The following is a 25,075-nucleotide window of genomic DNA, read 5'->3' as shown; positions in this document are numbered from 1 at the left end:
AGATTTATTTCCCTATTTATTACTATAATTTTACTAATTTTCATTTCAATACGATTTTGTGGTCCTCTGTTATATGGTATAGTTTTTATACGATTTTCAATTAAATCTTTCTGATGTATATATTTAAGTAAAGTGTTATGCTCCAAAATTGGATAATTCATGATGAAAAAAGCCAGAGTCCAAAACTAAAATATATCAAATGGATTAAATATAGGATAAAATTTGGTATATACTTCCTTTTTTTTTGTTGATATACATATTAATTATAAAAAACTTGTTTCCATAGAAGTTACTAGTTGGCTTTTCAGGATAAAATAGTGACATTTATGATGATTTTATATTTTATAATTTAGCAAAATTAATAATAAGAAACATAATTGTGTGTTATGTGACTTCTGTCATGGTGGGTGATTCACACAAAAAAAAAATGCACAGTGAGAAAATGTCAAAATTGGAAAATGACTAGAAAATATATAATGATTTTATACTGTGAAGTAGGGTTTATAAAAATCATTTTTTTAACATTGGAAATAAAAAATGAAATTCTAAAAAGAAGGCTGCTCTTGTGAGGAGCATCAAAAGCAAAACCAAACCTGCGGTTAAAACTTAAGCCTCTGCAAGTTGAAAGAGAGAGAGAGAGAGAGAGAGAGAGAAAGATCTTGTCTTTGTGTGTTTTGTTTGGAGAGAGTATATAAATCCTTAAAACGATGTTCTTTTGTCTTTGGGAAACACACGTCAGGAGGAGGATATAAGATCACACTTAAAAAAATCCAGACAACAACAACATCTCTCTAAGGAAGATGATAGAAAACGGCGGAGAGAAACGGAGCTCCGTCGAGGAAGAAGAAGGAGAAGAAGGTGGCCGTATGATTCTTGTCGGCGTGAAGCTCGACGCGCCGAGCAGAGAGTTGCTCACTTGGGCTTTGGTTAAAGTCGCTGAGCCTGGTGATACTGTCATCGCTCTTCATATCATTGGAAATGGTACCTTTTTTTTTAGATTCTCTACACAAAAGCTTTGGTCTTTTTATGATTTTAATACAAAAGTTTCGATTTTTTTTGGGGGGTTCTTGTGTAGAGATTGTGGATAGAGCAGGGAACTCTTCGCTTCTCTCTCTGGTTAAAACTTTCGACTCTGTTCTTGACGTTTATGAAGGTTTCTGCAATTTGAAACAGGTATAAAAGTGCAATTTTGATCCTTTGCTTTAACTTTTCCAGAAAATTAACAAAGGAAATGTTGAATTTTTCCCCTCTTTGCAGGTGGATCTGAAGCTGAAGCTATGTCGTGGTTCCTCTGCTCGAAAGATTATAGTTCGAGAAGCCAAATCGTTTTCTGCATCGAAAGTTTTAGTTGGGATTTCAAAAAGTCACCACACGATTCGTTCACCAGCTTCCGTAGCTAAGTACATAGCCAAGAAACTATCAAAGGATTGTTGGGTGATTGCTGTAAACAATGGTAAAATCGTGTTCCAAAGAGAAGGTTCTCCATTATCTACCATTAATCATTCTCAAGGTTTGACCTTCTTTTCCAAAGTTTCTACATTTTTTTGTATCTGAATGATGTGTTGAATAATCTGTTGTTGGGATGTTGTTATAGGAAAGGAAGATGTTCGGAGGACTACTTTGTTGAATGTGCTTCAAAGATCTGTTACTTTGAATAAGACGACTAAAGTAGTTAGCCATTCCGAGGAAGATTCAAAAGAGGATGATGAGGTTCAATCCCGTGGCCAGAGTCTACAGCAGGTCTTAGCTGCTACCCGTTTTGAGAATTGTGCAGTTTGTGGTTCGGATTCTTTGTCTCTGAAAGATACAAATACTCTTGGAAATGAAAGTAGTGAAGATGATGATGATGATGATGATGATGAATGTCACAAAGCTATGGAGGTTATGCCTGTGAATGGTCCGGAAGATTCAGGCGGTTCTTTAACTATGTTGGTTAAGGAATTGCCTGAATCTAGGCCAGGTTGGCCTTTGCTTCGTCGTGCTGTTTCTACATTAGGACAGTCTGTTACTACTCCTGATAGTTCTTTGTCGAAACAGATACCGGTAGTTCAATGGGCTCTGAAGCTTCCTCCGAGGGACTCTAATCAACCTTGTTATGATTCTTCTGAAGATGATTTGTCAAGCTTAAACGCAGTTGTTCCGTTTGGTATCAACTCTATCTCCAAGAAGTCATCTCCTGACAATAGTCCAAGAAAATTGCCGGAGGAATTAGAGGGACTTTATGAGAGGTTCTCTTCAACTTGCCGGGTTTTCAAGTACAAGGAACTTGTTTCAGTCACATCGAATTTTTCCACTGGTTGGTCCTTCTCTCATTCATTTACTTATGAATGATATGTTGAAAATTTTCAAGGCTTATAACTAAAAAGTTCAATCTGATTTCAGATAATTTCATTGGAAGAGGAGGCAGCAGCCGGGTTTTTAGAGGTTGTTTGTCCAATGGGAGAGTGGTTGCTGTCAAAATTCTCAAGCAAACTGAAGATGTCTTGAATGATTTTGTGGCTGAGATTGAAATCATCACAACATTACACCATAAGAATATTATCTCCCTCTTAGGATTTTGCTTTGAAGACCATAACCTATTACTTGTATACAATTATCTTTCAAGAGGAAGTCTCGAAGAGAACCTTCACGGTACTTGTTAGACAAGCTCTTGCCTTTTTAAGCAACTCAGAGATTCTATTATGATCATGGATCTAACATATGCTTGGTTTCATAACCAGGAAACAAGAGAGATCCACTTGCATTTTGTTGGAGCGAGAGGTATAAAGTAGCTGTGGGAGTGGCCGAGGCATTGAACTATCTGCATAACAGTGCTTCACAACCTGTCATCCACAGAGATGTTAAGTCATCAAATATACTATTATCTGATGATTTTGAGCCACAGGTAAAAACAAAATTTATTGGTTTTTTCATACAGTATGCCAAAAGAGGCAACAATACTAAAAAGATATTTATACTTTGTTCCCAGCTTTCTGATTTTGGGCTTGCGAGGTGGGCGTCTATATCTACAACTCATATAATCTGCTCTGATGTTGCGGGAACCTTTGGGTATGAAAGAATCTGGTTTTAGGCTGATGTTTTAATGAGAGTTCTTGAAAATGTTCTTATGGTAAGCTTCTGTTTCTTGTTGCAGATACTTGGCTCCAGAGTACTTCATGTATGGTAAGGTAAATGATAAGATAGATGTCTATGCATTTGGCGTTGTTCTCCTCGAGATACTATCTGGAAGAAAACCGATTAGCAGTGGATGTCCAAAGGGACAGGAGAGTCTAGTCATGTGGGTATGTATTGCTGTATACCGATTAAGTCAAAATACCAAGCTTTTTTCTATACTCTTATTGAAAAGAAGTATGTATGATGTTCATGTACAGGCCAAACCAATTCTAGATGATGGAAAGTATTGTCAGTTATTAGACCCGAGTTTGCGGGATAACAACAATAACGACCAAATGCAGAGGATGGCGTTGGCTGCTACTCTTTGTATTCGACGTAGCCCTCAAGCTAGACCGAAAATGAGCATTGTAAGTCAAGGTTTTAATCTAGTAGCCGTCTCATAGCTCTATGTAGTAATTATCTTAACGAATGTGGAATGATGCAGGTCCTAAAGCTACTTAAAGGCGATGAATACACGTATGAGTGGGCACTGCAACAAGTGAGTAATTCATCAGAGGAGTCAGAGATGCTCAAGGATGAGCAATGCCAAAGATCTAACTTGCAATCACACCTTAACGTAGCGCTTCTTGATGTTGAAGATGACTCTATCTCCACGGGAAGCATCGAGCAAGGCGTCTCTGTTGAGGATTATCTAAAAGGCAGGACAAGCCGTTCGTCGAGCTTCGACTAAGAAGCCCATTTTTACTGAAACTATTGTGTGTGTTTGTACATATGAAAGGGCGTTCTTTGGAAACGGGTGGATTTGTGGGGTTCTTTTTAGCCCTCATTCCTCACCTGTTTAGGATACTATAATTGTAGATTTTAATTGTTTGGGATGTATCTTGCTATTTCCGGTTAGTCTTTTTTGGGGATACTGCTTATAGCTGTGGTAATAAAAACGAGAGGGAAATGCTTGTTGTTGGGAATTTGGTAGGAAAGAAAGAAAAAAAGTGCTTGTACAGTTGTACTTGTCTTCGTTAAGAATAAAAGAAAGAAATCGTTTTTTTCCTATAAACAGTTCACACTTATTTTCTCGTATTTGTATTTGTAAGTATTGATCCTTCAAAATTGCAGTTTGCACAAAATTCCTGTGTGGATCGTGTGCCAATAAGGCTCAACAACAATATCATTGCCCATGAGGTAAGTATATTTCGTCTGCACAAGAGATCCCTGATGAGACTGGTTAACTTGTTCTTCCACAGGTGGTTCCAGAGTGTATGCCTGATTGTTATTATTGTCTGCAAGGTAATAACTTTTGCTGTAAGAAGTCTCATTTTTGCGAATGTTCTTATACTGAGTCTGGTAGGTTCTCTTTCTCCAATGCCTAATGAGGGAAACACACAGTGATGTAGGTAGGGTTGTACGTTTCTAGTGACAAGTGTTTATAGAGTATGATACAAGTTGCTTTCTCATTTTCTGGGGTGAAACGCAGTGATGTAGATATTTGTGTGTTAAAAAGACCCATAAATGAGTATATAGAGTATAACATAATACTACAGTTTACAAATCAAGATCTGCAGATTACTACACAAAACTGCAGTTATTAATATGAAGTCATAAACTACTACTACCACTACTATTATTAGTAGTCTACTACTACCATACAGTGATGAACCTAAAAGAAGCCTTGAGATGGCAAATACAAATCTTGTAGGATCTCTCGTTTTGCTTCATGTCCAAGATTTTCTTATAGAGTCTTGAGTTTCACTTAAGATGTACTTTAAGAGCAGTGTGGTGCCGCGTTACTTGTTGCCTACAATATCTATGCACTCTCTAACATCAACACACAGATTTATCAAACGTTTTTCATGTAGCCAGGGTTTGAATGCACCTTCAAGAACTATGTTCTGCAAAAGAAGCAAACCACAAAAGACATTTAATCCATGGCGCATACAACTCTTACATTCATTTTGTTATATTGATAAAGATAATGCATTCAAGGTTTTATGGTAACAAGAGGGTTTACGAGACCAATGCACACTCACGACTTTGCACATGTTGTAGCCAAGAAAAATCAATGAAACAGAAAACTCTACCTCTAAATAAAAGAAAAATCCGCGCAACAGGTTTAAAGCTCGAGGAAGATCCTTCTGATAACGATGATAAATCTTGTTGAAATCTGCAGAATCAAACCGAAGTAAATTTAATATGGTTGCAATCGAGTATATGTTCAGTGAAAAGCAAACGTAAAACTACAGGACATGGTGAATTAAATTTCACCAAGAAAGTATCACAAATGGAATACATCATTTATAGCGATATTCAGATTATAATAATAAGCAGATATCCCAACAAGTGTGAATAGCAAAATAAAGATGTATGATTTGCTTAAATGTAAGAACGCCTTCAGCAACCTTTCCTCTAGAGACTTAGAGTTAGCTGACTGAGCCTCAAGCTAGCCTTTTATGTAGGGCAAAAACTTATCTATTCCTTAAACAGTTTTATCTTTGAGAAGATAGTTCAATACACTACACATCCACAAGAACACATTGTACAAGTTGTTTGTACCTTTATACTTTTCGAGATATGACGGTGCCAACTGGTCTTCAACATTATATTCAATCTCTCTTCCATCTCGTAACTGTCTAGACCGAGTCAATGGTCTCTTGAGTGATGCCTCAGTATAGAGTCGCAAGTACTCTTTTTCATCATAGGGATTTCTGAGAAGTTCAATTAGCCTCTTGCTAAACGAAGAGTTGAATAAATCATCAAGTTCAAGTTCAATACCATCTTCAAGATCCTTAGAAAACATTATAACAAAATGAAAAATGTCAGCATAGAAAATTAGAAAGAATCAGGAAAGACAGATTTCAAAATAGCAGTAAGAGAATGAAGGTATTCATACTATCACTTTGCCGTCTTTCGTGCCTCGAATGGGGTTTTGCCTCCATCCGGAAAGGGGTAATCACTGACTGCAATAATATCAGCATCTGACAAACTCGCTACATCTTTCACAGGTTTTACTTGTCGACCAGCTTTAACAGTGGTAATGGAGTTTCTCAGATAAGCTACGTAATATAAATAGCTTTTCTCTATTGACGATAGGCTCTCTTTACTTTCCTTCTTGCCAAGTTTAAAAATGTGAAATAACTTTTCTTTGACATGACCTCTAGACTTTGGTTCATCATTGTGCTTGGTCAAAGAGGTCTTCCTTCCCCGCAAACCCTCTCGTTTCGTTTGTTTGGTACCGTTGGTGTTAACCACTGGGATACTCTTTGAAGTCCAGTTATGATCTGATCTCCCATTTTCAGTTTTCAGTCTCTTTGAAGCTCTAGAAATCGTCTGAGACTCATCATTTCTCGTATGCTTTAATGTGACGTCTTTCTTCGCCAAAGAAGTCTTCCTTCCACGTCGAGCATCTCCGTTCTTTTGTTTGGTATCTCTGACATAACTTGTAGGCTTTAATTCGATACAGTCCTCGGCTACAGAACTCTTTCTTCCACGTCGAGCATTTCCTTTCATTTGTTGCGTTTCTTGGGTCCTTAAGACAGTCCTCGAAATTAAGTTCTGATCTGCTCTACCATTCCCAATCTTCAACCTCTTAGATACACTAGAAACCATAGGAGACTTCGCCTTTCTCCCTGCTTTACTCTTCTTGATTATCAGTGCTTTGCTTTTACTTCTATCAGATACTTCATGATCGACATTGTACATAATACGCATTGGAGTACTATCTCTAACATTGTCATCAAGCATATATAGATTCCCGATTTCACTATAATGTGCCAAGTACTTTTTATATTCCAAATCATGAACCAAACCGGAATCGTAATCATCAGCACAAACAATCTGCATATTGGTTCTGTTGATTTCGCCATCTTTAGCTAAAGCATCATCCCCTGATGGATTCACTTCACCACAAAGAGCCAGCATTCTACCACCAACTTCATCTGTATCTGTGTCTGTAGCTGACTCAATCTCAATTATATCATTCTTCACAATTGTCTTAGCCACCTCAGACTTCTTCGGATTCTTAGCTAAAACATCATCCCCTGATGCATCCTCGGCACTACAAAGAGCCAGCATTCTACCACCAACTTCACCTGCGTCTGTGTCTGACTCAATCTCAATAACTTCCTGATTCACAATGGCCTTAGCTACCGCAGACTTCTTAGCTAAAGTATCATCCCCTGATGCATTCACTTCACCAAGAGCCAGCAATCGACCAAGAGCCACCGCAGACTTCTTAGCTAAAGTATCATCTATGCTTGGCTCAGTCTTTATTTCTTTCGTCACAATTGTCTTAGCCACCGCAGAAGTCTTGGGGTTGTTAGCTAAAACATCATCCGCTGATGCATTCTCGGCACCACAAGGAGCAAGCATCCTACCACCAACTTCATCTCTGTCAGTGTCTGACTCAACCTCAATTATATCCTCCTTCAAAATGGTCTTAGCCACAGCAGAGTTGTCGGGGGTCTTAACTAAAGAAGCATTCCCTAATGCATCCGTTTGGACACAAAGAGCCAGCATTGTACGACCAACTTCATCTATGTGTGACTCAATCTTTATTTCCTTCTTCACAATGGTCTTAGCCACACCGGACTCCTCTGGTTTCTTAGCTAAAGTATCATCGCCTGGTGCATTCTCTACACCACAAAGAGCCAACATTCCAGCCCCAACTTCATCTGTGTCTGTTCCTGAATCTGACTCAATCACAATGATATCCTTGTTCACAATTGTGTTAGCCAGGGCAGACTCCCTCGTGTTGTTCCTCGTCATATTCAACTTAGCAGGCTATAAATCTATTCAATCCTGAAACAAGCATTTGAGAAAGGAAGAAGAAAGAAAACAAGAAAATGGTCACACTCGGTCGAATCTAACATTATTAATGAAGTAGAAATCGTGGCAAATGTTAAATCTAAACGCACAGTTTCTTAACCTAAAAGCCTGACGTTGAATTTGCCTATAAAGTATCCAAAAGGTAGAAACTTTAAATCAAGCAGGAACGGTTGATGCACACACACAAAGCAATTACCACATCGACCAAACCTAATCACACACATTCACATAACAGAGTCCACTCAGCTCAAAAAGTTCATGAAACTCAAGGGGAATCAAAGAACAAAATAAAGCAAATCTAAGTTAGAAATTCAGAACCACAGGAACCCTATTGTAACGAGAGGAAAAAGAAATAGAAGCAAAAGACTGAAATTTTGCAACATTTTGTCTCGCTTACTTACTTACCTGAACTTTGTTGGACAGCCAAAACAAAAGAACCGATTTTTTCGACCAGATCCAGCTTCCAAAGAGAGAGAAGAGAAAAAACCCAGTTCTCCGAATCAGAAAACCCTAGAATTTTTTCCACCGTAATCGTTGGTAAACCATTACAGCTCGCCGAATTGGCCAGTCATCGGAAATAGTGAAGTAACTTACAAATGCATGACTCGGAAAAAAAAAAAAGGAGAGCTGTTCCGTTACTATACAATTATACATACCACATACGCGCTCTTTTATGTTAATAGTATAACCCAAATTATTATGAATCTAATCTCACATCTAAAGTATCATAAATGGGCCTATGAATGAAGGCTTTTAAGTAAAAAAAGGCCCAGTGGAGATAATTTCGCACTTCCAAATCATTTAATTAAAAAAAGTATAAAATACGTCAACCACCCGTTTATAAAAAAAAAAGGTAATATAAAATACAAACCTCTATAAAATATCCATTAATGTAATCCACCAGTATAAATGTTTTACATTAATTAAGAAAATAAAAATAAAAAGAATTAGAAATTTATAATCGAGATATTTAATTGTAACAGTATTATTTTATTGGTACGAACGCACTTTTGAAAGCACGTGGGAGAGCATGTGGTTGATATAATACTACTCTCCTCCTCTAAAGTCAGCAAGAATCCCTAACTGAGGAGACTTGTAAAGTAAATCTATTTAGATCCGTCCTCAACCATTAAACTGAAGTGTTTTTATACGCATTAACAAAAAAAATACTAAAAGACTCAGAGTTGAGTTGTTGTTAGAGACACTGTAGGTAACTGAGTTGTCTTCTTTGACCAAAAAGCCTGTAATTTTTTTCTACTTGTGGAATATACCAACCAAACATAAATAAAAAATAAAAATCATAATATAAAAACAGATTCATACGATATAGGGATAGGGCCTTATCAAAATTTGGATAGAGATATAAACAGGTAGTAATTAGGTTAATAATACGTTGATTATTTTATTGCTTAATTTGTTCACTTTTCTTCTCCTTCTTCTGTTACATTTGTCTTCATGCGCGAACCATCATCAACTCATCTCAATTTCACTCACCACCACATCCACGTGTCCTCCTCCGTCTCTTCACCGTCGCCGGCGTCTGATCATCCTTAATTCCTCGCCGGGAACATAAAAATTTAATAATCCAGTACCTTTGTTCTCTGTTTTGCTTGATCTGTTGTTTAAATTTGATTTGGTTTGTAAAGCGATCAATCAGATCGCCGGCGTTTTTGAACCGCCATGAAACTCACCGACGTTGGATTCGACGTAGTGAAGTCACCGAGACTAATCAAATTGATCGCCTTCGCGTTTCTCTCGATCTCAACAATTTTCTTATTCAACCACTTCTCAGATTCCTTCTCTTATCCATCTCTTCGTTTCCCCGTCTCTTCCTCCTCAAACGTCACCGAAGCTATTCAAACCTCCGATACGGAATCAGCACCACCACCACTACCAGTACCATCTCCTCCACCTCCACAGCGTCCGCGTCTCAAGATTTCGCCTCCTCCGCTTCCACCGACAGTGGTGCGAACTGGAATCGTCGACGAGAATGGCGCCATGTCTGATTCTTTCGAGATCGGCGGATTCGATCCCGATTCCGTCGACGAGCTTAAATCCGCCACCGGGAATTCATCGGCCACGTCGGTAGATAATGATTCAGAAGCCGGATTCCGGATTGAGAAATTCAACTTTTGTGAGAAGACGAAGACGGATCACATTCCTTGCTTAGACAACGAAGAAGAGATCAAGAGATTGAACAGTACCGATCGAGGAGAGAATTACGAGAGACATTGTCCTAAACAGAGCCTCGATTGCTTGATTCCTCCTCCAAATGGTTATAAGAAACCAATCCCATGGCCACAAAGCAGAGACAAGGTGAAAAAGTGTTGTGTGATTTCATTTCTAGTTACTTGTGCAAATGTCACTAACTAACTGACTGACTGATGCATTTTTGTTGTGGTTTGCAGATATGGTTCAATAATGTGCCTCATACACGCTTAGTGGAAGATAAAGGAGGTCAAAACTGGATTAGAAGAGAGAAAGACAAGTTTGTTTTCCCTGGTGGTGGAACTCAGTTCATCCATGGAGCTGATCAGTATTTAGACCAGATCTCCCAGGTTTGTTTTTTGATGTTTTTTTCATTTTTTGGTTATTTGGCTCAGGATGTTTTTTTTTTTTGTGTTGATCTTATATTTTCTTAGATTGAATTTTGTAGATGATTCCTGGTATTTCGTTTGGATTACGCACTCGTGTTGCCTTGGATATTGGCTGTGGTGTAGCGAGCTTTGGTGCGTTTTTGATGCAGCGTAACACTACAACCTTATCTGTAGCACCAAAAGATGTCCATGAGAATCAGATACAGTTTGCGTTGGAGCGTGGTGTGCCTGCAATGGTTGCTGTCTTTGCCACACGGAGATTGTTGTATCCTAGCCAATCTTTTGAGATGATTCATTGTTCCAGATGCAGAATTAATTGGACCCGCGATGGTTAGATTATTACTCGACCTTTTTAGTGTTGTTTGAGATTTACCATGGAAACTGACGAAAGCTTTTTTATTTGCATGAATTACAAAGATGGGATACTTCTTCTTGAAGTTAATAGAATGCTTAGAGCAGGAGGGTACTTTGTTTGGGCTGCACAACCCGTTTACAAACATGAGGATAACTTGCAAGAGCAGTGGAAAGGTCTATCTATATATTATTCGACATAGTAATTTTCTCTGCTATGGAGTTTGTAACTAAAAAATGGGTGTTGCTTCTGCTCTTCGACTATCTTTTTCAGAAATGTTAGACCTTACGAACAGAATCTGTTGGGAGCTTATCAAGAAAGAGGGATATATTGCTGTGTGGAGGAAGCCTCTAAACAACAGCTGCTATGTCAATCGTGAAGCTGGAACAAAGCCTCCTTTGTGCCGACCTGATGATGATCCTGACGATGTTTGGTACATATATGTATCTTAAAGTCTTTTTTTTTCTTTTTTTCTGGCCTTCTTGCATAGAAAACTGTGATATAGCCACCAATTTCTCAGCTTATCTATTGAAACTTTCATAAAATCTCTAACTTTGTGGTTATGGTTTCCTGTTCTAGGTATGTGAATATGAAACCATGCATCACCCGGTTACCTGATAATGGTTATGGGGCTAATGTCTCCTCATGGCCTGCACGTCTTCATGATCCGCCAGAGAGGCTACAGAGCATTCAAATGGATGCCTATATATCCCGAAAGGAAATTATGAAGGCAGAGTCTAGATTTTGGTTAGAGGTAGTAGAGAGTTATGTGCGGGTTTTCCGATGGAAGGAGTTCAAGCTGAGGAATGTTCTGGACATGAAAGCTGGTTTTGGAGGGTAATAACCATCAATCACACCTTCTCTGTTTCTGTCATCTCCAAGTTTATCTGATCTAGTATTTCTTGATTTTTGGTAGTTTTGCGGCAGCACTAAACGATCTCGGGCTTGACTGTTGGGTAATGAACGTTGTTCCTGTTAGTGGATTCAACACCTTGCCAGTTATTTATGACCGTGGGCTTGTTGGAACAATGCATGACTGGTACAAACCGATATATAACCATCTGCCCTTTTTGTTTCTAATCCCACATAACTTAACACAAGATAACATCTAAAGCTTGTTTTCTCTAGGTGTGAGCCATTTGACACGTACCCAAGAACATATGACCTGATACATGCTGCATTTCTCTTCTCTGTTGAGAAGAAGAGGTAAAAAGAACTAGGCTTTGTATATTCTGTAGTGCTGAATTTAGATATAAAGGTCAGGGTTAATGTAATAGGGTTTCTTATCATACATAGGTGCAACATTACAAACATTATGTTGGAAATGGATCGGATGCTGAGACCGGAAGGACGGGTATACATAAGGGATTCACTGTCTTTGATGGATCAACTTCAACAAGTGGCTAAAGCCATCGGTTGGACAGCTGGGGTTCATGATACCGGGGAAGGACCCCATGCAAGCGTTAGGATTCTCATCTGCGATAAACGGATGTGAGAAAGAAAAGAAAAAGAGGATGTGATGATAAGTCTGCTCAAAGCGACAGTCCCACTAAAGTGATAAATTGTGTTTATTGGTTTGTTGATTTGATTGTTGTAGATTGAAGAGTGTTAATAATACACATTTTAACACTTAAGAAACAAAAGATTCATTTCCTCAGACAAAGAAAGAAACAATATACATTTAATTATCAATTTAATTTAACCTTTTACCAAAAAAAAAAAAAGAAAGAAACAAAGAGCAGTGTATTGAACACACATCTAAACTATCTAAAGCCAGAAGCATATTGTGAAGGGATTTAATTCTCTGGTGCCCTTATACCAGAAATTCTTTTCTGCATTACCTCCACTTATTCTCTACCCGTCGCACCCTAGTTGTACCAGTTGCAACCTAGTTGTACCTCGCATAGTGGGATTCGAACTCTGGGCGCGCGGGTGCGCATGGAACTCGCAACCACTGAGCTATTGTGTTTTTCGTTGAACATTTACTGATTTAGTTATATTTAACCTTTAACAATCTTCATTAAGGGTAATATTGTCTTTTTACCATTGAGGGGTTTTTGAGAAATTGTTTTAATGAATAAGGGTATTAGAGATTACTGTCCTATTGTGAAGGCCTTTGTTTTGGTCTTTCAGTTATAACCGTTGGATTGCTAAAGATGAGATCCAACGGTGTAGAGTATAGACTACTTGATCGATCTTTATTAAAAAAGCCGCAGGGAAAAATAATAATAAGTAAAAAGCGCGTGCACACACACACCACGGATTTGTTACTGTTACAGTGTTACTGTGGACTCTGTTACCGTGAGTCCTTGGGCGCGGGTTAGTTACTTGCACGTGTCGGTTTCACGCCACTGGTTACCGGTTTTGACCGGTGTCAGATCCAAGTTGAAAAAATGTAAATACCGGTTAAGGAGAATCTCAATCTGGGTCTGGGACGCGGAAGTTTCTTTTCAAAAATAATGATTCAAAGATAAGAGAAGCCCCCCGGGATTTGCAGAACCACCGGCGGCGAGTCTAAATCTCCGAGACCGATAAATCTACCCCTAATTTCTAGGGTTTGCTCTTCTTCTTCGTTTCGCGACGCAAATTTCTTCACTCTGGTACGGGTTTTTTTTTCTTTTCCTCTTGTCGTTTTCGTTAGAGCTTTGATTTTGGGGTTTAGCTTTTGTTCCGTCTTTTAGCGATTAGATAAAGCTCCATTGTAAGTTTCTGTGTTCTTGAAAATTCGTTGTTTTTTTTTCCTGGGAATATTATGTTACTAAGAGAGATGCCTTCAATTTCATGGCTTTTTGTTTGGTAAAGAATTGAGAATGACATGTTTTTCTTGTTCCTAGATGGTTTATTTTGGTGAAAAACCCAAGGCATTTTGATTAGTTTGTTTACCAATGACCAACATTTCAATACGAGATTTTTCCTTTGTGTGTTATGTAATTGTAGGATGGAAGGGTGAAACCCTAGAGATCCAGAGTCTTGAGGATCAAAAATAAGATGTTCATGGAGGAGGCGACAACAAGTAATGGTGAATTTATAGAGAAGAAGAATCACCGAAATTGTTTGGTGGAAAGTGAAGCGTTGAATAATTGGAGTGCAGGAGGAGGTGGTGATATGGCTAATTCTGCCAATGCAAGTTCCAGAGATAGCAAGAAGATACAAACTTATAAGCGGAGAAAACTTGGGAGGTCTGATTCTGGGAATAAGTGTTCTGAAAACGATATGGAAGGTGTTAGTCACTCAGGAAGCCGGGTACTTTTCATGACCTTTTTCTGTTTTGATACCTCTTCGTTGTGATTGATTTTAAATTGCTGGAGTATATTTAGTTGCTAATATCTTGCGACTTTCTCACATCTCATTTGTTATATGTTTTGTAAATTTTGATTTAAATCTTTCAGCTGTTTTTTTTAAAATAGGAGCCTTGGCAAAGCAATGTGTTTTAGGATCTGTATCAACCTAGTGATAATTATGTAGGTGCTTCAATACTGAATAATTGTTGAGGGAGCTAAAGACAAGGGTCATTCCTATTTTGCGATTATCTGACTTTGTTGTTCTGGCTACATTGGTATCTATTTTGTGTTAGCTAGGTCTCGAGAAATGCTTTGCAAATAGTAGAAAATCCCATTTTTCCTGGCTGTTTACACTTCACTTGAGAAAAAAACTGAGGAGTGTATTCTGCATTCATTCTTGAAATTGCCTTATAATATGTGTGTGATAAACTGCTGGAAGCCCCTGATTCACTTTGAAGAATATTATCCTAAACCATGTTAGCTCTTTCTTGTTTTGGACACAGGAGTCTATCTCTTGTGAATTATATAATCAAAGGTTCAGCACTGGAACTCATCTTGCCGGTGGTGAACTCCCAAAGCTTTCTAACCCAGATAAACCGTCAAGTGGATCCAAGTATGAGACTGCCACAGCTGGTTGCCAGCATGTTTTGTCTCATGTTTTAGCTTCAAAGGAGTTTGCATCCCTAAGTAAGCTGCTTTCCGAAAATCTTCAAGGGGTCAAGATTGAAGACCTTATAAGCAGAACTCTGATAGACACCAGGATGAAAGAAGGTGTTTATGAAAGTTCACCTGTGCTCTTTTCGACGCATCTCCGAGAGGTAATTAATGGGAATTATGCTTATTCTAAGATAACTATGCATAACAACAACAGATTATCATGTCTTTCATCCTCTTTCTCATTGTGAAAAGTATTGTCTGATGTCATGATTCAAAAGCTGAACTCAAAACTACTTGATGAAACGTGGTTGTGTTTTCCCGAACATACTATGCTTTAGACTGAAAGTAGACATAGAACTAAACCTAACTACTGGTTTCAGGTCTGGCAAAAAATACAGGATGTTGGTAATGATATGGCTGTTCTTGCTAATAGTCTCTTGGAGCTTTCAAGAACCTCCTATAACGAACAGGTGAGGATCATGCATAAATGATCTTGTTCAATGTGCTATACTGCTATCTTATTAGAACATTTTCCATATTATCCCCTGATCCTTTTTTTTTTTCTTTCAAAAATCTGCAAGTTGAAGCAGTTCCACACTGCGGAATCGAAGCCTCATCCCAATGCAGAGAACATCAGAAATGACAGCCTCTATGACATTTGCAAGCTATGTGGAGAGAAGGCAGCGCCAAGAGATTGTTTAGCATGTGATCATTGTGAAGATATGTACCACGTCTCATGTGCACATCCTGGTGGAAAAGGGATGCCGACACACAGTTGGTATTGTCTAAACTGCACATCTAAGGGAATCGGATCACCTCACGAGAATTGTGTAGTGTGTGAAAAGATGAAAACCCAAGGGATGATGAAGACGGATAATAGATGTGTTGATATGAGTACAGACTGCAAAGAAGATTCGGATGGATCTGAAGAGACTTCAAGCTGTAACATGAATCATGGGGTTCACCACGTAGAGATGAACGTAGATTCTGAACTCTGTAGGACCTGTGGAACAGAAGTGGAGAGTGGCGGAAAGTACATAACATGTGATCACCCTTTTTGCCCACACAAGTATTACCACATCAGGTGCTTGACCTCAAGGCAAATAAAACTACATGGTGTTCGTTGGTATTGCTCGTCGTGCTTATGCAGAAACTGCCTTACTGACAAGGATGATGATAAAATCGTCTTGTGTGATGGGTGTGATGATGCATATCACATTTATTGCATGAAACCTCCATGTGAATCGGTTCCAAATGGAGAATGGTTTTGCACAACATGTAAAGCTGCGATTCTTAAAGTCCGCAAAGCACGAGAGACTTTTGAGAAGAAGATGGAGACACGGCAGAAACAGAAAGGAAGAAAAACCAGGAATCTCAAGAGCAAACCGCGAAGTAAAAGCAATGGCGAATTGGATAAAAGCGTAGGAGGAATGGACATGCTTCTAAACGCAGCTGACACACTGAAAGATGAAGAACAGATGACATTTCAATCCATCAAATGAAAGGATTGGATTAGAAACCAGACAAGCAATACAGCTTCTTGTCCCACAAGATTTTTTAATTTGTTCATCTTCCTAACTATCAAAACCTTAAAATATTGATTTTTGTCTACAAGTTGTGCTCTTTTGGTAATTTACAGATTTTGCTAACTTTTCAAATCAAGACATAATTCTGTTGATAACCCTTCTTCAACAGTGCATTGTGATCTGCTGATTTTGCGCTCTAATCAAATTTACAATGAACTGTGATTCTTGGCCAGAGAGATGATACTTCATCGTATAATCCAAATCAGTTCTTGTTTTTAGAGCATGATGCATCGTAACTGAAAACATGATTTGATTTGATTGAAACATCCAATACAAAAAAAAATTCAAGTCAGTAGTTCAACCTTTTGGAGAGAGAGAGACAGATCACATATCATGTCCTTAATTCGAATCACGGAGGGATAAGACTAACTTTAACATGCACTAGCTAGTCTTCTACTCAAGAATACTATGAATTATAACGTCTGATTTATTTTCATTTTTTGCGTTTCGTATATACAGTAGATATGTATGTGTGTGTGAATGTGTTAGGTGTATTGATAATAATACATTAGGTGTAGCATTGAATAAAATACTTCCTCGAAATTAAATATGGCCTCACCATACTTTACTGGCAAATGTACATTTTGGAATAAAGACAATCAATCATTAGAGTATTATTTGAATACAATGGTCGTCACTGGAGAAAGTATATACAAAAAAAAAATCTCTCTTTTTCTCTTTTTTTTTTTTAATAACATTATAGTGTTGAAACTCGAGTCTAAATAGCTATAAATGTAGTTTTCTTGGCATGCCATAGCAATATAGCATCGACATCAGTCTTAAGTGTTATTGGCATGCCGTAGCAATAACGTATAAGTAAGTACTTGAATAACGTATAATGACATCAGTCTTTTTCCAATGCCAATACTCTAAACTGGTATGGGAAGGATTAGTACATAAGCTACTTGCGGACGCATACACAAGCCAATGGAGAGATGTCATCACCCTTCTTACTGGTAATGCTCTTGATAAGACTCGTAAATTCATACTAAGTTATGCTTTCCAAGCTACCCTCTACTCGCTGTGGAGAGAAAGAAACGGACGTAGGCATGGAGAACACCCTCTCACAGCAGAGCATCTGATAAAGCTGATTGACAAGAACATTCGGAATAGACTTAGTACACTCCCTGGAGGCCAAGACCAATCCATCCAAATTTGGTTTGAAGCTAGATTTTACTGAAGGTTTTTATATCAAACTGTTTTAAAATTTCCACACAAATTTTGTAAAACGTTTATTTTCTTTTGAATATAATTTAACATTAAATTCAAAAAAAAAAAGAATAGCTTAAATCAAACGTCCTATACGATTGTGCTCATTTAAAGGTTTTCACTTTTGAGTATGTAACATAATCTTCTTTTTTTGGGCTATGGTATAAAATTTGAATCAAAGGTTTTTTTCTTTTTTTTGAAATAGGGTAAATTTGAATCTAAGTTTTCTTTCAAAAAAAGAATTATAACGTTACTATTGGTTGAACTAATGCTACTAGACCAAAGAACTTCACTACCAAGTATAGAGGTACTAAATATATATACTCACCACAGTCTCACATGATGTATTATGGTTTATGGATGTATTCAAGTTTGGTTCAAACAATTTAGAAACTGTAAATTAAACTTAATTATATTTTTATTTATATTTCCATCTTATTCTAGTTTGATTGTTTTTCTATCTAAAATACGTAATTAGAAGCCAATAATCGTGTTAGGCAGAGAGATTTGACAAGAAAATGTAACTATATTATTTTAATCATGGTTTATTTCGTCAATGAAGCTTCCTAGGATGATTATACTCAACCAATAACACAGGCTACCACTAGAAAATAGTCATAAAGCCACTTCTAGAAAGCTATAAAGTATAAAATTTGTATTAGGCTATTAGCTAAGCTCAAAATAAAATACTACAAGATAATGATTTCTGTTTTACCTAACCAAATCCGAGAAAACATGTACTGTATATATACTTCACCAATGCCGTAGAGACAAACACACATTCACTCATTTAGTTAAGAGTTAAGACTTGTACGTTTCAACCATGGAACTTTTACTCCCACATCCTTCAAACTCATCTCCTCTCACTGTTCTCGGCTTCTTAGAACGAGCCGCCACGGTCTACGGCGACTCGCCTTCCCTCCTCCACACAACCACCGTCCATACTTGGTCTGAAACTCACTCACGATGTCTCCGCGTTGCTTCCACTCTCTCTTCCTCCTCCCTAGGAATCAACCGTGGCCAAGTCGTCTCTGTTATTGGCCCCAACGTCCCTTCTGTCTACGAGCTTCAGTTTGCTGTCCCAATGTCAGGCGCAGTCCTCAACAACATCAACCCACGTTTAGACGCTCACGCACTTTCCGTCATCCTCCATCACAGCGAATCCAAGCTCATGTTTGTTGACCATCACTCGAGCTCTTTAGTCCTCGAAGCTGTCTCACTCTTGCCCAAGAATGAGAGGCCTCGCCTCGTTATCCTCAACGACCAAAATGACATGCCACCATCTTCATCAAATGACGTGGACTATCTCGACACATACGAAGGGGTTATGGAGAGAGGAGACCCGAGGTTCAAGTGGATACGTCCTCAAAGCGAATGGGTTCCAATGGTACTTAACTACACCTCAGGAACTACGTCGTCTCCTAAGGGAGTGGTGCATAGCCACAGGTCAGTTTTCATGAGCACTATTAACTCTATGCTAGACTGGTCTTTGCCTAACCGTCCAGTATACTTGTGGACCTTACCAATGTTTCACGCCAATGGGTGGAGCTACACGTGGGCTACAGCAGCTGTAGGGGCCAAAAACATCTGTGTCACAAGAGTCGACGCGCCAACTATCTACAACTTGATCGACAAGCATCAAGTGACACACATGTGCGCTGCGCCGATGGTTCTCAACATGTTGACTAATTACTCAGACCAGAAACCGCTTAAGAGTCCAGTTAAGGTTATGACTGCTGGAGCTCCACCACCAGCTACAGTCATCTCCAAGGCTGAGGCGCTCGGTTTTGACGTTGGTCACGGTTACGGGATGACAGAAACTGGCGGTCTGGTTGTCTCGTGCGCTTGGAAGCCTGAGTGGGATCGTCTAGAACCATACGAGAGAGCAAAACTGAAATCAAGACAAGGAATAAGAACTGCGGTATTCGCAGAAGCTGACGTTAGAGACACGATAACCGGGAAAAGCGTGAAGCATGATGGAGTAACCGTGGGAGAGATAGTCTTCAGAGGTGGTTCGGTCATGCTGGGTTACTACAAAGACCCAGAAGGCACAGCGGCAAACATGAGAGAAGACGGATGGTTCTACACTGGAGACATTGGTGTAATGCACCCAGACGGTTACTTGGAAGTCAAAGACAGATCAAAAGATGTGGTCATATGCGGAGGAGAGAACATCAGCAGCACGGAAGTCGAGGCAGTTCTGTACACAAACCCCGTGATTAAGGAAGCAGCTGTGGTGGCTAAGCCAGACAAGATGTGGGGAGAGACTCCATGTGCGTTTGTAAGCTTGAAGTATCATGACGGGTCTGTGACTGAGAGAGAGATAAGGGAGTTTTGTAAAACCAAGCTGCCAAAGTATATGGTTCCAAGGAATGTGGTTTTCCTGGAAGAGCTTCCAAAGACTTCTACTGGAAAGATTCAAAAGTTTCTTCTTAGACAAATGACAAAGTCCTTGCCTCGATGAAGAAGGATCTTGCTTTGTTCTTATTATTATATTGTTCTCTACGAAGTTCTTCTCTATACCTCAGTACAAGTCTCTGGAATTCATTAGTGTGGCTCTATATTCTTGTCCCCGACCACAAAACGTTTAGTGTCGGTGTCCTGTCCCGATGTCTGAAGCTGTTCTCTCTTCTTTATTAGTTGTTTTGCAGTTTTTAGATCGTCTTTTGCCTCTCTAGAACCCGCCTGTGTAATGGTAATAACACGAATTAAGATCTCTGTGGGACTAAAGAAATTGAAGATTTGATAATATTATAACTTAAATTTCAATTTCTCGTGTAACTCACATTGATCAATAATGCACTTTCAAAACTCCTGATAGCACTGTCCGGCTCACCAAAATTTAGTTGTGCCCTTCCAAGAGTAGTCCACGCCTAAGAAACAAAGTTTAGCAATAGAAATAAGGAATCAAATTCCTATAAGAAAGCTTTTACAATCCATATTTTCTATGCAGAATCAACAAAATTATAAAGAAACATTGTATGAGTACCTCAGCCCAGGATGGATCGATCTCAGTAGCTCCTGTGATGAATGAAAAATCATAGGAACTGTTAAGAGGGTTCTTGACGAATAATAAGCGTACTCTAAATTTTACATAAAGAAAAGTAACAATATAGAAAGGCTTCAGGCATTACGTGTTGCAGCCTTGATTGCTTTCCATGCATCACCAAGCTCAAGTAACGCTTGTGATTTCTGTTCATGCAGGACTGCATCTTCGGGAACAAGATTAAGAGCAGCTTCCCATTTCCCTAGAGCCTCGTGGTATTTTCCTTCCTTCAATAATAGCCGGAAACCAGGATCAGCCAGAAAAAAATTGCACTAAGTAGTTCCATAAACAAAAGGTATACCATTATAAAGAAATATTTTTAACCATATTGTTTTCTATCAAGAACTTACGGATCATCTCCTGAAAGATGATTCACAAAGTGTTGTTGGAAAACGAGACAGGAAAATTTCAAAAATGACAACTTTCTCAAAAGAAGTTAAAACAGAGGTTCCATAGACCATGAAAGAGAAGTGAAAAACAAAGGTAGACTGCTACTATGCAACTCAAACTTATCTACGACAAAATATCAGTATATAGTTCTTTGGTTAGATGCTTATTACAATCATTGGCTAGAAAGAACACAGCCCTTAATAAGCATGTCTATCAGAACAAAGTGATTCTAAAGTCGGTTCAGAAGAACCTCACAATCAAGCAGACCAAAACAAAGCATAGGACTTGCCAAATCTAAACAAGTATCCAAATATCGTAGCTTTTTAAAAACGAGAGCTTTTCATATACAGCTAGGTGTTAGTTACCTCAGCGAGTTTGTCTCCTTGAGCTCTAAACGATTCTGCAAGATTCTTCGTTTCGAGATCGATGCTCCCATGACTTCCTGAATCCAATTTATCGTCAGTTTGTTCACGCACAGAATCGTCTTCGCGAAATTGGCGATGAGATTGAGTTTCTGGAGCCTCCTCCTTCTCGAAAGGAAGATCCCCCAAGTTCGACAGAGCTACGCGAGATCGTTTCTTAGGGTTCTTGTTCCACGTTAGTTTCATCTTGCTCTTACAGCTTTGCTCTGTTCTTCGCTATCTTACACAACCTTTGCTCTGTTCTTCGCTCGATGAACACAGTTTTAAGGATCTCATTAGGCCCAGTCCCCATTTGGGCCTCTACGTACCAGGGCCCGATAAGGAAACAACTATTTACAATCTTAACTCTTTTTGTTCAAGGTAATCGAACACCAGAAACAAGGACTCTCAGACTTGAGCTCGAGAGTTCAAAATTGAGAACAAACACGATACATAACACAGTATATGAGAAGCTGCTTCACAAAGATTTTGTTTAGCCGTGACAAACTTTTTATTTTATTTTTATGTGTAACAATCAGTCATATTGCGAGATACAAATCTAACTTCTCGATGAAGTTGTATAAAAAGAGTAGAGAAAACTAGTTAGTAGTAGTAGCATCTGTTGTTTTACCTGTGTGTAATCCAAGCAGATGAGCATCATCATCTCATAAAATCTACAACTTCTTTTTGTTAGATGGTGTTGACGAAGATGAGGCTTCCCAAAAAAAAAAGAGGCATCTTCAGCATTCTTGCAGCTTTGGTTGCGTTGCACCACCATTTTTCTTTTTTTTTACCTTCGCATTCGAGTCCACAATCCTGAAACTCTAGACTGGTGATGCCTCTTTGTGCTTCCTAAACCACTGTCGCTGACACTCCCTCCATCATGAAAGTTTTCGTGAACCTCTGAGAATTCTTTAGTCCATGGATTCAGTGGAATCACATATGAATCATCCTTTGTCGTTTTCTTCTGCTGCTCAAATCTTTTCACATTTTCAGATATCTGATGAAATGTTCTGTTTATTTTCGCTATCCCTCTTTCAACCGGTTCCACCACGTGAGAAACCGTGAACCTCATGTCATCCACAATCTAGCCAAAGAAATGAAAATTTTTGGTCATGATCGCAACCACTAAAGTAAATTAAGAATTAGATTCGTTATAGAAGAAATCGACTTACAATTTCACCACTCCCAAGCACAACATCACGAACACTTTGTGGGAAATTCAAGCGTTTCTCTATCTCATGTCTACCATACCGAGTTCTTGTCGTTCTTTCACTATCTTTAACCTCTTCTGGATCAGGTGGTACATCTAAAGAGGCATAATCTGACATGACTGCTACATTACGAACACATCTTTCTCCACGCTTGTAAGGCGCTGCTGGGAAGACATAGAGATGGACCACAGCAGCAATTCCCATCTGTAAAAACATTACATTTTAAGTTTATATCTCACACTAACTTAAACGAGGATACTTAAAGGAACAACTAGTTTTATGAAATTTACTTCGATACAGATGATGTAGTCTTGTATTCGCGTTTTCAGCTCCTTAGCCAAAGATCCTTTGAAGAGTCCCATAGAGAAGAGGAATGCAACAATAATACCTTGCCACCAGGTGAGGAATACAATAGACTTAAATGTTAGAAACTTGGCCAGTGGTTTAATGGGTGCTAGCTTATCTTTGATGACATTATAGAACTGTACAAGGCAATATAATGCCCATGTTTGACTGAAATTGAGCACTACAGCCAGATATGGATATCTGCAATTAAGACAAACATTAATTACAAAATCAGATATATTCTCGTTGACCATATAAAAATCAAGATACAGCAAAGAACAAATACACATCAACAAAGAGAAGGGAGGAAACAAGAGATATTACCCATAATTCCATGCAAACTTCCCTTCTCCATAAACCCCAAAGGCTTCAAGGATCATTGCTAGAAGAGCACAAATCATTTTCAGTATCATCTGCAGCAGAAACATTTCTTGTCAATTGAAGCACAAAAAAAAAAACATCACAGGGCATAGTCCAGATAAATTAATGACAACACATACATATTGAACAATGCCAATTTTCACATTATGATAAAACTGAGGACCAAGACTCCAATCTTTTACGAAGCAGTTCATTGGAAAGGGATGCTCCACAACTCCATAAGAACATGTGCCTTCCAGAAGGGGAGTGCTCTGAGTAATAACTGTCTGCTGTTCCATGAATTCAATTGTACGTTCCTCTCCATCTACAGATAAAGAGAAAACGAAATATTAATTGAGAAATAAACAAATGCCAACAGTTGCAAAAGATATTGTCAAGTTAATAAAGCATCTGTGCGATAAGCCTTTAGAATTACCTAGGCAAGCTATCAAATATCTCTCGAAACAATAGAGTGCAAAGGCTTCATAACAATCCCGAATCACCTCGCAGTTGAAAGCTGCTTCTGAATTCACCAAAGACAAAAACTGCTCGGACAATATAAAGAACCCAGAATTAGAAAATATCAGAATACAAATCTTCTGTGATACACAAACAACATATATAGCAACTTATCAAACCTACCGATTCCACGGCATAAACAGGAACCATCAGAATAAGTCCAATAAGAAACTTCTGTTCCTGTGTATTACAAGAGGGGAGCGTTATGCTTAGTAACTGATGATGTTGATAAATTTAATGGATCAAACGACTACAGGAATGTCCCAACTTATATCAGTAAAAGAGTCATAAAGATGATGATAACGAGCAAGAGAACACAAACCTCAGGTTGATTATAAGAAGCCAAGTGCTCAAAGATAAGATACATGGGGAGGAGGATGGCAATAACAACGAAAACACTGGCACTCAAGATAGGCCAAGTGAAGTATTGTCCAGAATCAACAACGATGTTAGTAGATTGCCACATAATCCCGAATCTACTTGAAGACTCTCCAACAGAAAAAATAAAAAGCAGCGAGCAGAGGATTCCCCTCCACTCCATCTTAGAAACAGCCACAAAAAAAACAAGAAGCAATCTTCACATCAAGCAAGAGGGTACTTTCCCCTCAAACAACTGTTCCACACAGCTCATAGATACCAAAATCACTGATGCCTCCTCTCTCAAGCTTTTGACAAATTAGCAGTGGACTGGTGACTCTTCTGATTCAGGATAGATAAAAAAAAAACCTCCTGCATTATTTACGAGTAACAAAACAGCAATTAGATTACGTTCTGATAAAAATTGAAACTTTAAAACCCAAATTGGGCAAGTTTCCATTCAAGATTATACAGCACAAGAGAGGATTAACAAAAATCAAAAAGCTAAATCACCCAGCAAGGAAAACGATATACGCAAAACCCTAAAATCACCAACCCCGTCAAAAAACGATTATTCAACAGAGGAGAGAAATTGGACTCACCCGAGTATTATCCCAATTACGTTATCCAAACAAAAACCCCTCTTTGATTCTTTAAAATTGCGCGAATCAAACAAACATCGATGAGAGATTATCAACTTTTTTTTTTTTTTTTGGGTAATATAAGAGAGAAGAAGAAAAAAAGCCTAAAAAGGAAAAAAACTTCAGACTTTTCTTTTTTTCCTTTGGGGCGGTTTGTGTTGTGACAACCCGCTCCTTAATCTGCTGAC

The 25,075-nt window shown here is 38.5% G+C and overlaps 5 protein-coding genes and 2 pseudogenes across 11 annotated transcripts; 4 read left to right on the top strand and 3 right to left on the bottom strand.

The window, feature by feature from the left end:
- On the top strand, positions 1–4,168 carry LOC104713395 (protein kinase STUNTED). Its single transcript, XM_010430497.3, has 10 exons — positions 1–981; positions 1,076–1,173; positions 1,258–1,510; positions 1,595–2,296; positions 2,383–2,631; positions 2,721–2,884; positions 2,969–3,048; positions 3,134–3,281; positions 3,372–3,521; positions 3,599–4,168. The coding sequence occupies exons 1-10, from the start codon at positions 801–803 to the stop codon at positions 3,842–3,844; spliced, it is 2,271 nt and encodes a 756-aa protein (XP_010428799.1). The 5' UTR covers positions 1–800; the 3' UTR covers positions 3,845–4,168.
- A 428-nt stretch (positions 4,169–4,596) lies between these two features.
- On the bottom strand, positions 4,597–8,545 carry LOC104713394 (uncharacterized; annotated as a pseudogene). The gene is made up of 6 exons (XR_015566647.1): positions 8,338–8,545; positions 8,022–8,142; positions 5,999–7,905; positions 5,662–5,893; positions 5,190–5,272; positions 4,597–5,000 (listed from the first exon to the last, which is right to left on the bottom strand). The product of XR_015566647.1 is annotated as an uncharacterized LOC104713394 (transcript).
- Positions 8,546–9,073: 528 nt separating this feature from the next.
- On the top strand, positions 9,074–12,552 carry LOC104713393 (putative methyltransferase PMT10). 2 transcript variants are annotated; one of them, XM_010430496.3, is made up of 9 exons: positions 9,074–10,248; positions 10,341–10,490; positions 10,589–10,859; positions 10,947–11,057; positions 11,155–11,314; positions 11,461–11,718; positions 11,798–11,920; positions 12,010–12,087; positions 12,178–12,552. In XM_010430496.3, exons 1-9 carry the CDS (start codon positions 9,613–9,615, stop codon positions 12,374–12,376), a joined length of 1,986 nt encoding a protein of 661 aa, XP_010428798.1. In that variant the 5' UTR covers positions 9,074–9,612; the 3' UTR covers positions 12,377–12,552. The 2 variants fall into 2 exon arrangements, with proteins under 2 accessions (XP_010428798.1, XP_087322648.1); XM_087466522.1 differs by having other exon boundaries at positions 10,575–10,859.
- Positions 12,553–13,095: 543 nt separating this feature from the next.
- On the top strand, positions 13,096–16,502 carry LOC104713392 (PHD finger protein EHD3). 3 transcript variants are annotated; one of them, XM_010430494.2, is made up of 5 exons: positions 13,096–13,481; positions 13,819–14,124; positions 14,666–14,980; positions 15,200–15,289; positions 15,410–16,502. In XM_010430494.2, the coding sequence occupies exons 2-5, from the start codon at positions 13,870–13,872 to the stop codon at positions 16,319–16,321; spliced, it is 1,572 nt and encodes a 523-aa protein (XP_010428796.2). In that variant the 5' UTR covers positions 13,096–13,481; positions 13,819–13,869; the 3' UTR covers positions 16,322–16,502. The 3 variants fall into 3 exon arrangements, with proteins under 3 accessions (XP_010428796.2, XP_010428795.2, XP_010428794.2); XM_010430493.2 differs by having other exon boundaries at positions 15,407–16,502; XM_010430492.2 differs by having other exon boundaries at positions 15,401–16,502.
- Positions 16,503–18,248: 1,746 nt separating this feature from the next.
- LOC104713390 (uncharacterized) lies at positions 18,249–21,731 on the bottom strand. Of its 2 annotated transcripts, XM_010430491.3 has the most exons (6): positions 21,416–21,731; positions 20,749–20,887; positions 20,604–20,635; positions 20,401–20,487; positions 20,138–20,299; positions 18,249–20,022 (listed from the first exon to the last, which is right to left on the bottom strand). In XM_010430491.3, the coding sequence occupies exons 1-5, from the start codon at positions 21,656–21,658 to the stop codon at positions 20,162–20,164; spliced, it is 639 nt and encodes a 212-aa protein (XP_010428793.2). In that variant the 5' UTR covers positions 21,659–21,731; the 3' UTR covers positions 18,249–20,022; positions 20,138–20,161. The 2 variants fall into 2 exon arrangements, with proteins under 2 accessions (XP_010428793.2, XP_019085041.2); XM_019229496.2 differs by having other exon boundaries at positions 18,249–20,299; positions 21,416–21,728.
- Positions 18,438–20,383, top strand: LOC104713389 (putative acyl-activating enzyme 4 pseudogene; annotated as a pseudogene). The gene has a single exon (XR_015566045.1). The product of XR_015566045.1 is annotated as a putative acyl-activating enzyme 4 pseudogene (transcript).
- Positions 21,732–21,938: 207 nt separating the features above from the next.
- LOC104713388 (protein LAZ1 homolog 1-like) lies at positions 21,939–25,042 on the bottom strand. The gene is made up of 9 exons (XM_010430489.3): positions 24,849–25,042; positions 24,212–24,618; positions 24,013–24,069; positions 23,807–23,915; positions 23,511–23,695; positions 23,335–23,423; positions 22,956–23,211; positions 22,627–22,869; positions 21,939–22,538 (listed from the first exon to the last, which is right to left on the bottom strand). The coding sequence occupies exons 2-9, from the start codon at positions 24,428–24,430 to the stop codon at positions 22,242–22,244; spliced, it is 1,455 nt and encodes a 484-aa protein (XP_010428791.2). The 5' UTR covers positions 24,431–24,618; positions 24,849–25,042; the 3' UTR covers positions 21,939–22,241.
- Positions 25,043–25,075: the final 33 nt, after the last annotated feature.

This window comes from Camelina sativa, chromosome 9 (genome assembly GCF_030686135.1).
Source record: "Camelina sativa cultivar CO46 ecotype springtype chromosome 9, ASM3068613v1".
Lineage (NCBI taxonomy): Eukaryota > Viridiplantae > Streptophyta > Magnoliopsida > Brassicales > Brassicaceae > Camelina > Camelina sativa.
The sequence above is the reverse complement of the archived record's forward strand: the minus strand, read 5'-3'. Positions and strand labels throughout refer to the sequence as shown.